A 13,540-nucleotide genomic window follows, 5' to 3' on the forward strand; every position below is an offset into this window, starting at 1 on the left:
ATTTTTTTTGAAGTTAAAAAACTTTAGGTATAAATTAAAATGCAAAGTAATTCTCTTTTATATTTCTTTTTTTAATTCTTTTTTTCTCTTTTTCCTTTAGATTATATCGCACATTCAAAGATCAAAGGTACCTTTATATGTTAATGGAAGCTTGTTTGGGTGGAGAGCTATGGACATTACTTAGAGATAGGTAAATTAACAATAGTTATTTTCTTATTTTTCTTTTGGTACTATTCCTGAAATATTTTTTTTATTTATCCTCCTCTTGTATAACATATACTATGTATTAAAATATGCTACGCGTTGTTTAATTATTGTTTTTCTTTTAATTGGCCTAAGAAATTACATTTTCTAATGAATTGCTTTATAGTTGGAAAAAAATTAGCTGTCAATAAATAACCTGTTTTGCCTTTTGTCTCAAATAAATATTTTTTTCTAACTTTTCCTGAAAAACTGTTTTAGTAGTTTTTTTGTACTATTTCAGAGGGCGATTTGATGATGCGACTACACGTTTTTATTGTGCTTGTGTGATTGAAGCCTTTGATTATCTGCACTCTAAAAATATAATTTATAGAGATCTGAAGCCTGAAAATATGTTGTTGGACTCAGATGGATATGTTAAATTGGTAAATATGACTTAAATTTAGAAAATGAAGAGATTTTATTTTATCACAAAAAATTTTGTACATTGAATTCACCTTTTATTCTATTTCTATATCATCTACTAATTCAATTCCATCTCAAAACAAAATAATTTTAGTATTTGAGAACACTAATAAAAGTTTTTTTTTTAAACTATGCATTTGGATTCTATCACATGTCTTTATTTTTAAATATATCTTTCTAAATTTTTAAATATAAAAATTATATATTCATTCACTATACTATTTACATAATTTAATACTTAATTTGTTAGATGTTCTTTTTTCATCGGTATCAATGTTATTAAAGCATTATAGAAAAAATATGAAGAAAACTATTTTAGCCTGGTAATTTGTTTTACCAACTGTTAATTTTAATTATGTGCCATTTGTTAGGAAAAATAACAACAAATTTAAAGATTAATTAATCTTAAAATGTGTTCCTAAAGTAAATAAAATTTAAAATTTGTTCTGTTATTAAATAATTAATCAAGATTAAAATTTAATCCTTGTATCAAATAATTAATCAAGATTAAAATTTAATTCTTGTGCTCAAAATTTTGCCACAGTAGNAACTGTTAATTATAATTTTAATTATGTGCCATGTGTTAGGAAAAATAACAACAAATTTAAAGATTAATTAATTTTAAAATGTGTTCCTAAAGTAAATAAAATTTAAAATTTGTTCTGTTATTAAATAATTAATCAAGATTAAAATTTAATCCTTGTATCAAATAATTAATCAAGATTAAAATTTAATTTTTGTGCTCAAAATTTTGCCACAGTAGTAATAATTTTTTGTTATTTGTATTATTAGGTAACTAGTTAATTAAATTTTACTATTAGTTTATTGGAAAATTAATAGAATTCATATTACAGAAATATATTAAAAATAACCTCTTATTTATTCCATCAAATATTTATTGCATCTATCTAATTAAAAAATTTTAATATTATTGTAAAAAATTTTAATGTTATTAAAAGTAAGCTTTTAAATACAATGTAGTAAAAATAAGGCTAACACCTGTTGTGCTTGCCTTAAATAATATAATATACTTAGTAAATTTTGTTTAAGTTTTATGAAATTCAAATTTTGTTAATTATTCCTCTTAGAAAGAGGAAATTTATAGAAACATTCATCTTCACAGGTTATTAAGGATTTGTTTCGAAAATAATTTTTTATTCTTAACGTTCTTACATTATTCAAATATTTTGGCAATTGACAGACCATCTTTACATTATTTGTGAGATGCTTTTTATACTTTAGTTTATATGAAATAATATGATTCTGCTACTTTGTTTACTAAACAGTATGAAAAAAATGAACATTGATGAAATGAAAAATGACATTAGAAATTTAAAAAGTAATGAAAAGCTACATTCACGATCATTTATTTCAGACTGACTTTGGTTTTGCCAAAAAACTGCCCAATGGTCGTAAGACTTACACCTTTTGTGGCACTCCAGAATATGTTGCACCAGAAGTGATAATGAATAAGGGTCATGATACATCTTGTGATTTCTGGTCTCTTGGTGTTCTCATGTATGAGTTGCTAACTGGAGCGTAAGAATCCTTTTTAATTTTGTTAGAAGTTAATATATGACGATTGCAACATTTTGTAAAATGTATTTAATAACTTGATTGAATACATATATATAGATATATCTAGCAAGATAAAAATAGAATCTTAAATCTTTTATGTGTAGTGTGAAAAGTTGTCAAGAATCATTTTTATGAAGTTTGTTCTGATCTAACTCTGATGTCAGTTGACAATGGTTGTGAAAATTAAAACAATATCAGAAATCGCAGAGTTTGGGTTTTGACTTCTGGTATCCTTTAAATGTTACCATTTTTGCAACAATATGTGTACAAAATTTTAATTAAGTTAATATCTTCTACCACCTCAACACAAATGTTAGATTTTAATTATTATATTTGGAGTGCACTAAAGGAGTGTAAGAATAATATATTATTTTAAAATATGTGTTTTATATCCAAAAATTTCTACTATTGAGATGGTAAAAGATATTAACTTAGAATTCTAAAATTTTCACGAATATTGTTGCTAAAATATGGTAACTTTTAACTGCTACCGCAAGCCGATTAACAAATTTGTGATTTTTTAATATTTCAATCTTTTTTAGTCTAGTTTTTATAACTATTGGTCCCTTGAATGGGGCTGGGTAATTAGATTAAACATGCTTTTTCAGGATGGAATTAGGTAACTTTTCTGCTTAAGATTTTTCTATATTAAAATATTTAAGAAATTTAGACTTTTTTGGCTCACCCTAATAAAACCCAAATTTATTTTATTTGTAAATTTAATCTTTTGATTTATCTTTCTCATCACTTATGTCTTTGGAAAGAGCAAAACTTAATTGTTACATAATCTCTATCTAAATTTGAACTGTTTTTTTTCCTTCCTAAAAATGGTTGTCTATTAAGGCTAAGCACCCTAAACGTATGCTACAAACACATCAATTCCAATATGAGTTTCTCAATTTGTGCACTCCCTTTGTTAGACATTTGCGTCACAGATAAACCAAAAACTTTTCAGTCAGTCAAAACATAATTCAACACTAATAATTTCTATACACCTTTAATAATTCTGACTGGACAAAAAAATAGTCACCCCTAAGAGAATCATGAAAAGCATAATTTTTCATAATTTACGTTTGGAACTTTTTATGGATACAACCTATTTATGGATACAACCTATTCTGACATGAACCAGCATATTTATTTTAACATTTTGGATTATCTGGTTATTACTTTTAGTCAATGCCTTATGAGTATGCTGTCGATACCCATATTTATCGAGATGTCTGCTACAAGGCTCATCAGGCTGGAAAAATATGCGACTGAATTTAAAAAAATTCTCATACCCTCTTACACCTAGCTGCAAAACTACCCGATTTGAATGCCCATAGAAAATGTTTGAGACATGTTAGAAAATTTGGTAAAATCAGTATCTCCATAATTTGACAGATTTGTGTTAGCCAAATTCTCACTGAGAAGCTAAAGCTAGATGAGGTATACCTGCAAAGCCTTGTAGCTATTTAATCAAATTCATGTGGTTATAAAGTCTAGAGGCAGAGTTACATGATATTAAATTATGCCTTTCCTGAATTCTTTAGGAGTGACTTATTTGTCTGGTAAGTGAGTATATTTTTTAATCTTACTCATATGCTTTATTAAAATTATTATTTTTTATTTCAGTCCTCCTTTCTCTGGAAATGATCCTATTAACACATATTCCATTATAATGAAGGGCATTGAGCATGTCAAGTTTCCCATATCTATATCGAAGAACGCTAGTACTTTAATAAAAAGGCTATGCAAGTAAGTAAAGTTATAAATTCAAAATTAATAATTGTTTGAAGAAACTCTCTCTCTTTCTGATAATTTCTTTGTACTTTATTTTACTAAGCATCATAAATATCTCAAGAGCATGATATATTTTAGTTAAAGTTTTGTATATTATATTATTAGAATTTTGTCAAACAGAAATTTCTGTCTTATTAGTTACTATCTAAGAAAAAAAAACATTTGATATAAGTAAATCTTACTTTATCATAACAATTATGATAGATTTAAAAATATTTTTCTTTAGAGTAAAAATTTATTATTTTTTTTTGCAATTGTGGGAAAGCTTAAATCTGATTTATAATTATTTGAATTATCACGAAGTCACTTAAATTTGCTATGGTTTGTTATAATTTTGAAACCATTTCAATATTTAGTTTTGTTCAATCGTTTATCTAAATTTATTCTATAGATTATGTCAAATATGAATTTGTTTAATGTTCTAAAATTTATTCAAAAAATAATTTGTAGAATATGTGTTTAATGTCTTTTATGCCAGTTTCTTCTGTAAAAATTTTTTTTTAAGAAAAGACATTCGTTTAGTAAATAGAAATAAAATTACCTTATAACTGTTGATAAATAATAGTTGTAATTTTAATTCTAGGGAAAATGTGAATGAAAGAATTGGTTACCAAAAAGGTGGTATTAAAGAACTCAGAAAACATCCGTAAGTATTTATTTTGTTAAAATTTCATTTTTGTGACTTGACATTAGTCCTTTTCACACCTAAGTTTAGATTCTAAAAAGCACAATGGATTTCCTGAATTCTGTTTTTGATAAAGTAACTAACTTATCAATACTGCTTTTCTGTAAAACTATCATTTTTTAGAAATCGTGATTTGATTAATAATTGTAAATGGTAGTTTTTTCTTTCTTTTTTAGCACATTTTTCATTTTTATTTTCTTATGCACAAATTAAATGAAATGGTAATTAGAAAGGAAAGTAGAAGAAAAGTCGTATTAAGATATTTTTTTTATCTTGTTTTTGATCCAAGCAAATGTGTTTTGTGAATTTAGGTGTGGAAAGGTTAATAAGCTATTTTTTATTTTTATTAAGCTTAAACATTTGAAGGAAAACTGTAAAAAGTTATCATTTGTTTTTTAATGAAAGTATTAAAAGTCAACATGACGTCTTTGCGAAAATTTTATTTGTAGACAGTTTATATAAAATTATTATAAATGTGTATTCATTGACTTGTTAAAATAGGGTAAGACTATGTTCATGACCTAAATACATCCCGGAAAAAATTGTGCCATTTATCGATAATTTTAATTCATCACAGGAAAATTTGTACAATTAATTAAAACTTATTTTGAGAGCCATGTAACAGATACTAATGTAAATGGATCAACACAGATCCTTTTGCTTGTTATTGATTTGATTTACAGTTTACTAAACTTTAAGTACATTAACTTTTTTTAAGAGCAACTTAATCCTGAAACAATATGTGCAGTGAACAAAAAAATAAATGAACCACCCTGAAAAACTTTTAATCTTAGTTATGGTAACCTGTAAATCTGGTTTGATTTACAGGTTTGTTTAAACAAACCGGATAATATATTTGAAATATATAAAGCTTTAAGACTGCTTTGTGAAAAGTACATTTAATTCCTTTTTAATTTGTAAATATCTGATAGTTTCATTGGGGATAAATAAATCTATCTAGTCTGCTAGGCAATTTTTTTTAACCATGATGTTAAACTCAGAGTGTCTTAAGTGAAATGTGAGAAGATGTTTGGGATGCAAGGCATAAATACATTCCATCTATATATTCATTATTTAACAGTAGAAGAACTGCATTCGCTTATTCTGAACCACTGTTGTTTTTGAACTGAATGTAATATTATGTGTTTCTTATCTTGAGTATGGCATAGTTGGTTCATGTGGTATTTGTACCTGTGGCAGAAAAGAATACAGCCATCACCATATTTATTCACAAGCCTGTCAACAACTACACGTTTTGCAAAATATTTTATAGAGTGTCAGGCAATTAGTGTCACCACAAGAGAACTGGAACAAAGTGGCATTTCATAAGAACTTTTGAATCATTCACATGTAGTTGTGTGGAAACTGACTTTAAATGAAATTTACAAAACAAAGAATAATGCGTTATAACATAACTACCACTAGAAGAAGTTTTTCCAAAAAGCCTAAATATTTTGCAGCTATATTATCAGGGTATACATTTATAGATTTTCATTAAAAAAACCTGACATTATTTTTTCAGTGGTAGTTATGTTTTAATGCATTATTCTTTGTTTTGTAATTTTCATTTAAAGTTATTTTCTACACCACTACATATGAATGATTCAAAAATTCTTATGAAATGCCACTTGGTTCAAGTTTTCATGTGGTGTGGTTGGCACCAAATTACCAAAGATTCTGCAAGTCTACATTTTTAATTGTCTACCACTCTAAAAATCGTAGCAGTTCGTAGCATTGTGAATAATGAGGTGGTTACTGTTCAATACCATATGAACCAACTGTACCAAACTCAGGATTAGAACCACATATTACATTCTGAAGTTTAAAAATTAACAGTGGTTCAGAATATCCAATTATAGTTACAACTTCAGCTGTTAAAATCAATGTATTAGTGAAATGTATTTATGTCCTGCATCCCAAATGTCTGCTTTTGTTTCTCTAACGACACAATGAGTACAGCATCACAATAAGAAATTTGCATGGCACAATAGATAAATTAATTTATTAATAATGAAACTACCAGATAATAACTATCAGGCGATTAATAATGAGACTATTCAAATTAAAAAGTTAATAGCCATAAAACTTACTTTCCACAGGTCAATTTTAAAGCTTTGAACTAAAAAAGAATTTATCCAAAGATACTCTAGTAACCTGAAAATCGAAATACATTTACAGGTGACTAAATATTAATCATTACTAAGATCAATAGTTATTCAGGGTCACAACCATGACACTGCCGAGTGACTCTTCTTTATTTCTCCCTTTTCATTTTTGCATTAAAATTAGTTTGCAAAATTTATTTTTAACCTAATTATTGTTACCTTGAGAAGGTTTCATTTGATTCAAGCTCTGAATAGTTTAAGCTTTAATTTAAGTACTCAATTTTAATTTACAGGTGGTTTGAAGGTTTCAACTGGGATGGATTAGTCAATCGAAATTTAGTTGCACCTATTTTGCCAAGAGTAAGTTGCAAGATTCTTGAATTCATAAATTTGAAATATACCATAATGTTTGATATTTCTTATTACTACATATGAGTTATTTTTTATGTTATATTAATGTTTAAATATACAATTAACTATTATATTTGTATTTGTAGTTTTCTTTATATAACTTTACTACAGGTTAAATATAATTAATCCGATTTTTAATATGACGTTTTGAAAGTTTAATTAAAATTTAACCAATTAATTTAGCATTGTTTTAATTAAATTATATGTAATTCATGTGATCAATTGTAAGTAATTATTTTTTTTTAGTTTTAATTTAATTTTTAAGTATCTCATTTATTTTATACAGTATAATGTTTATTATTTCTCTGATTAATTATTACTGCTATTTATTTAAACAATTTTATTTATTTTAAACGGTGAATATTATTTAATTAATACTTTGTTAATTAAATTAGTTTTCAACTATTTTTTAATTTTCGCTTTTTTTATCTGCAAATTTTATTTTCTCCATTACATTTTCCCCAGTCTTTGGAATTCTTTCTACCCTGGGAACTTACCATGCACCAATAATTTAAACAGCCAATATTGATTTATGAAGAAAGGAAACCAATCAAGCTAGGGGACTAGGGCTTATGTGGTGTTAGGTAAAAAAATGGAATCTTCTATAATATTCGAATGATATCCACCCAACTGTGGTTACAGAATGTCATTGCCAACAGGTGTTAGTCCAAGGTGTCACAAAGCAAGTAGCAAAGTTAATAAGCATAATTTTTTGGCTGCAGTGTAACCAAAGAAAGCATAGAAGAACCATGGGTTGAAAGAATTCTCGGAACTGGGGGAAACAAAAAAGCAGAAATAATGAAGTTGTTATAATTAAAAAAAAAGTTGAAATTTAAACAATTAAAATTAGAGTAATAATAAATCCAAGTGAATATCAGTAGTTTAAAATAAATGCACTTAAATAAATAATAGAAATAAGTATTCAAGGAAATTAATGGGCATTGTACAGTATAAATAAATAAGACACTTGAGAATAATTGAGTTAAAACTCAAAAAATAATTATAATTGCTAACATGTATTACATATAAAGTAGTAACTAAATTAAAACAATGCTAATCAATTAATTTGTAGATAAACTTGCAATAATGTTATATTAAAAGTAGTTTAATTAAATCAATGCAATTTGTCCCCAATTAATTTAAACCTGAACTCAAGTTATATGCAAAAATGGCTAATNTGTTACGGTGAAACACCCTTGGTCCCAGTTGGGCTAAAAATGGACTCGATATGGGTCCTATAATGAAGTTGTTATAATTAAAAAAAAAGTTGAAATTTAAACAATTAAAATTAGAGTAATAATAAATCCAAGTGAATATCAGTAGTTTAAAATAAATGCACTTAAATAATAGAAATAAGTATTCAAGGAAATTAATGGACATTGTACAGTATAAATAAATAAGACACTTGAGAATAATTATAATTGCTAACATGTATTACATATAAAGTAGTAATTAAATTAAAACAATGCTAATCAATTAATTTGTAGATAAACTTGCAATAATGTTATATTAAAAGTAGTTTAATTAAATCAATGCAATTTGTCCCCAATTAATTTAAACCTGAACTCAAGTTATATGCAAAAATGGCTAATGCAATGTCACAGCATCGTACTTAGTACATTTAAATATTAATAGACAAAATATTACATTATCTGGTAAATAGTACTATACTACCACTAAAGAACACAGGGAAAGAAATTATAAGATTTATAAACCATATGAAACATATTGTATTTTGGAATTCGAATTCAACTTAATTAAACTACTTACAAGTTTTAATGAAGGAGAAATAAGTTAGTTGTACTTATAGAATTTTGTTTTCTGAGAGTGAGAACTATCATTACTAATAATTATGCTTAGTTTGAATTTTTTTTTAAAAATAGAATTGAATTTTAATTGTTTAACCAATATAGATTTACAAAATTTTTTTAAACTTTATATCATTTTGTAAGAAATAAAGTGGACTAAAAAATTTTTTTCCGTACGATATATACTATCATTGCAGTAGGTTTATAATTTATTCTCTGTTTGTTCAAACATTAGTCCATATCTCAAGAACATGTATATTAAGTTTACTTATTTATAGTTTAGAAATAAAATCATGCGACAACGGTATGAATTAAAAAAAAGTTACTTTATAGTTTAAAATTTCACATACATGTTTATTTTTTATAGGTGCGAAATTGCATAGATACCAGTAATTTTGACACTTTTCCTCCAGATATGAGCGGTCTGCCTGCTGATGATATTTCTGGATGGGACAAGGATTTCTAAACAAGACTTTGTTTCTGCATTTTGATTAAATTAATTTTTTTATTTGTTTAACTAGCACTGAAATTTGTGTCAGTGTGATACACTCAACATTGACAATCATATGCGTAATTGTCAAGATGACAATCACATACTAAGTGTAGAAATTTAAATACTTATTTTTTGAAATATAAAATAATCATAATATATTTTACAGAGTGACTTAAAAAAATATTTAATTTATTTTAAGATTGGTCACATATTTTTTTACCTACTATGAAATTGACACTCTCTTGAAATCATTAATGACCAACACAATTTTTAAAATATATAATTATCCATATTATTATTGTATAATCTATCTCTCTATTAGGTTTTACACTTTAAAAAAATAGATTTCTCGAAGACTGTGATAATCTAAAAATGTTTTTGTAAATTTTGAATTAAAGTAATGCTTTTACATTTTTATTAAATCCAGAGACTTTTGAATTCACAACCTAAAGTACACCAATGAGCTTATGGGAGATAATGATGTACTATGTTGATGATTCAAATATTTATGATGTATTATTCTTGTATGAATGAGAATATGAACTTTTTTGTTGTGTATAGGACCTTATGTCATGTTAATTGTATAAATGTACATATTTGTATGTATTATGAGCTCAATCTGATCAATAAAGATTATTAAGTTATAAATTCTATTTATTGCATACAATTTTAAAAGAGTAAATTTTAGTTTAGAAGTGTTAATGCGTTTAACATTAAAACTCTATCATCTGGTTTGAGTTCAAAATTACTGAGAAATTAATATCTTACATTCCCTACACAATTACATGTCAATAAAATATATTAGGGGGACCGGAATGTAATGTCGTTTCGGAGCATTAAACATTCGTTAGTCTTAAAAACCAATTTTTTTTTCTCCGATCCGGTATTAAAAGGTTGTTGCTAACGAGGGTGGAATACATTATTGATTAATAATTAAAACTATGATCTTTAAAATTACTCATTATATTTAAGTAATATATTTAATAAATCATTAAAGAATTATTATTTACTTAATATCTAGTCTAATCTATCTTGCTGTTATTATTTTCTTAATATCTAAATTATTTGATTTAGTTCCTTAAAATATTTTTGAATTTGACTTCAAAACAAAAATTTTCCCTGTTTGTTTTTCATATGCTATATTTTAAGTAAAATAGATATTTAGAGTATAATTTTTCTAAGCTAAAAATGCATTTCATAACATTGTCCTTAAAAATGTGCGCTAAGTCAATGAATTACTGAATATTAGGCTAATGAATATGATTAATGAATGGATATATGATTAATTAATGTATATTAGACTAATTAATGAAAATTCTGCATTAATTAATTGAACTTATTAGTCATCAGGATTTGCTAATCTTTTAACAATACAAACTTATCAGATTTTTACTCTTACAGTACAAAATTTCATGTTAAGTATATGTGGGTCAGTTTCTAAATCATAGTACTAAGTCGTCAATACGGAAATAATGAGGGGAAAACTGGAAATTGTTTTACACACTGTGGTTAAGCCCTAATATGAATATAGCCCCCCTTTTCATTATGTGAGCTTAACCTCCCATCTTGAATTTACTGAGGGGGGAGGGTTAACTTTACTATCATGATAAGTGAGGTCTTGTTCCTGACGATTTTCTTTATGCTGAGTGGAATGATACTGAAATCAAGTCGATAGGATTAATAGTTCAGATGAGATAATGGATTTAATCAGTATGAGGTAAGTAAAATATTTGAGTATAGAGTGCAACCTGTCAAGTTAACCTCTATTATCACGGACCAATTTATCTTATGCTATAAAAGATGGCAAAACCTTTGTAATCTGGCCACCTGTCTATTTGTATGTTGACCAATGTAATAAATCTTAATTATTTCAGAATTGTTATGAAACATATTATCAAAAGTTGACCAGAAAAAAAAATTAGGAAATTTTCCATGATATGCCTTGTTTTAGAATTTCAATGAATACGTTAAATAGCATTACAATTTGGCCTGAACCCTTTTGTGAATGGACTACACTAAACTATTAAGCAAAGAAAACTATGAAAGGGAAATATTAAGTTTTTTTTATTGCATATGAGGCTCTTGTGAACAGATATTTAAAGAAATTATTTACAATGAATACCCTAGATACATCATTATCAAAATATTCATTTTTTTTTAAACTTACCAGTTTATTAAATTTATGTAACGAATTATAATTAATCCTGCTAACTTAATCTCATAATCTAACTTAATACATAAAGTATTTTATAAAATTCAATTTTAAAGCCAGGTTAAAAAAAATTAATTACATTTATCTTCATTATGATTGGTAACGAAATATATGAACGACGTGAAAAACACGATTGCATAAGAAAAAATAGGGATTAAAAAGGAATGACTCATCCAATTAAGTAAATTGGCAATTGATCTTAAGTGGACAACTAAAGCGATGCGCCACAGGTGGTCAACTTACGCAGGTTTAAATGTAGGTACTGATTTTCAGATTATATTTATCTACACAAATGGAGCCGCCGTGGTTCAAGGAATATAGCTTTCGCCTCACAATAAGGTTCCCCAGGTTCAAATCCCAGTGGTGGCTGGTTGATATGAATTCTGCCTCCCCGACCACAAGACTGACATAAAACTCAGTGTTCGATGGATCATGGGTTAGAATCTCGTTGCTCTCGGGCTAACAGTGTGAGGTTTTTGTGGTTTTCCTCTCCATATAGCGCAAACGCGGGTTAATTCCAGCAAAAATTCTTCCACGAAGGCTAGTTTGGCACAATGCTTAATTCAGGAGTTCTCTTGTCTTCTGGCCTGGGCTCAAAATTACAAGGCTACAGAATTGAGCATTGGTAGTCGCCAACTCAGAATTGGGTCGGCTGTTCAACGTCCTACCTACACAAATGAGGTATTTTCTAAGCCTCTTCCCAAGCAACAATTTTACCTTGGTCCCAGTTGGGCTAAAAATGGACTCGATATGGGTCCTATCAGAACATGCACCGAGGAACCAATATTGGGATATCTAGAATTTTTAATATTGGTCTTAGAATTGCTGAATTGGGTGAACAGGACAATTCTATATATGACTAATTTCTGAAAAATAACAGTTCTTTGAACCCATATTTAGCCAAGATTCGCGAATATTAGTCCAATAACGGTTCAAGTTGTTTTGCTGCTAGGATTTTTACGCTCAATCGAACACGATTTGAAACAAAATCGATGGAACTAAAAGTTCAAAAATAAATGTATTTTTTATGTATAAAAAGTACAGTTTTGTACTTATATCTATCTACACCTCTGACATAGCTATAAAGACAAGTGAAGTATTGGATCGAAGGAATTTTTATGCTAAATCGAATGTGATCAAAATTAAGTTGATAGGACTAACAGTTAAGAAGTTTCAAATGTTTAAAGTAATGACAATTTTATTTTCTCACGTTTTTACGCATAAAACAGTAACTTCAGAATTATAGCTCTAGCGACTTATTTTGAATTTATTGTAATTGACTTAAAAAAACATGTATATGAAACAATGTTTCACCCGACTATATAACACATAATTAATTGTAATTTTTAGACATGAAATTTTTATAATTCCAAACCGTACGTAGTATCGACTCGGTTTTAGTTTCAATTAATTTAGCCCAGGATCTAATATTTTAATTGTTTATATAGCAATGTCAAAGGTGTAGATAGGTATAAATACAAAACCGTACTTTCTTATACACAAAAAATTTAATAACTTCTTAATTAATAATATTATCGACATTGTTTTAAGTCCATTTGATTCTGCGTATAGAGGGAATAATATTTTATTTGTCTAGATAAGCGTAAGACTTCATAGGCGTAAATAGGTATAATAAAAAATAGTATCTTTTTAATGCTTCATAATTATCGAACTTTTTTTTCTGAAACCATCTTGATCTAGGTGTGATTCGATTCAGATCAAAAGAAAACATAGGGGGCACTATAGTTTGCCTAAAGTAAGAACTCCCCTAGCCATTCCTCTGGACCCGTAGCGGTG

The 13,540-nt window shown here is 27.0% G+C and overlaps 1 protein-coding gene across 4 annotated transcripts in view; it reads left to right on the forward strand.

Moving 5' to 3' along the window:
• LOC107446305 (cGMP-dependent protein kinase 1) overlaps nucleotides 1-10,179 on the forward strand; it is an 89,268-nt gene extending 79,089 nt beyond the window's left edge. For all 4 annotated transcript variants that reach the window (XM_016060916.4, XM_043041198.2, XM_016060915.4 and 1 more), the window contains exons 12-18: nucleotides 101-190; nucleotides 485-626; nucleotides 2,042-2,205; nucleotides 3,862-3,984; nucleotides 4,613-4,675; nucleotides 7,113-7,179; nucleotides 9,406-10,179. In XM_016060916.4, coding sequence (XP_015916402.1) covers nucleotides 101-190; nucleotides 485-626; nucleotides 2,042-2,205; nucleotides 3,862-3,984; nucleotides 4,613-4,675; nucleotides 7,113-7,179; nucleotides 9,406-9,504 — 748 coding nt within the window. In that variant the 3' untranslated portion in view covers nucleotides 9,505-10,179. The remainder of the gene's footprint in view (nucleotides 1-100; nucleotides 191-484; nucleotides 627-2,041; nucleotides 2,206-3,861; nucleotides 3,985-4,612; nucleotides 4,676-7,112; nucleotides 7,180-9,405) is intronic.
• The last annotated feature ends 3,361 nt before the right edge of the window (nucleotides 10,180-13,540 follow it).

This window comes from Parasteatoda tepidariorum, chromosome 2 (assembly GCF_043381705.1).
Source record: "Parasteatoda tepidariorum isolate YZ-2023 chromosome 2, CAS_Ptep_4.0, whole genome shotgun sequence".
Taxonomy (NCBI): domain Eukaryota; kingdom Metazoa; phylum Arthropoda; class Arachnida; order Araneae; family Theridiidae; genus Parasteatoda; species Parasteatoda tepidariorum.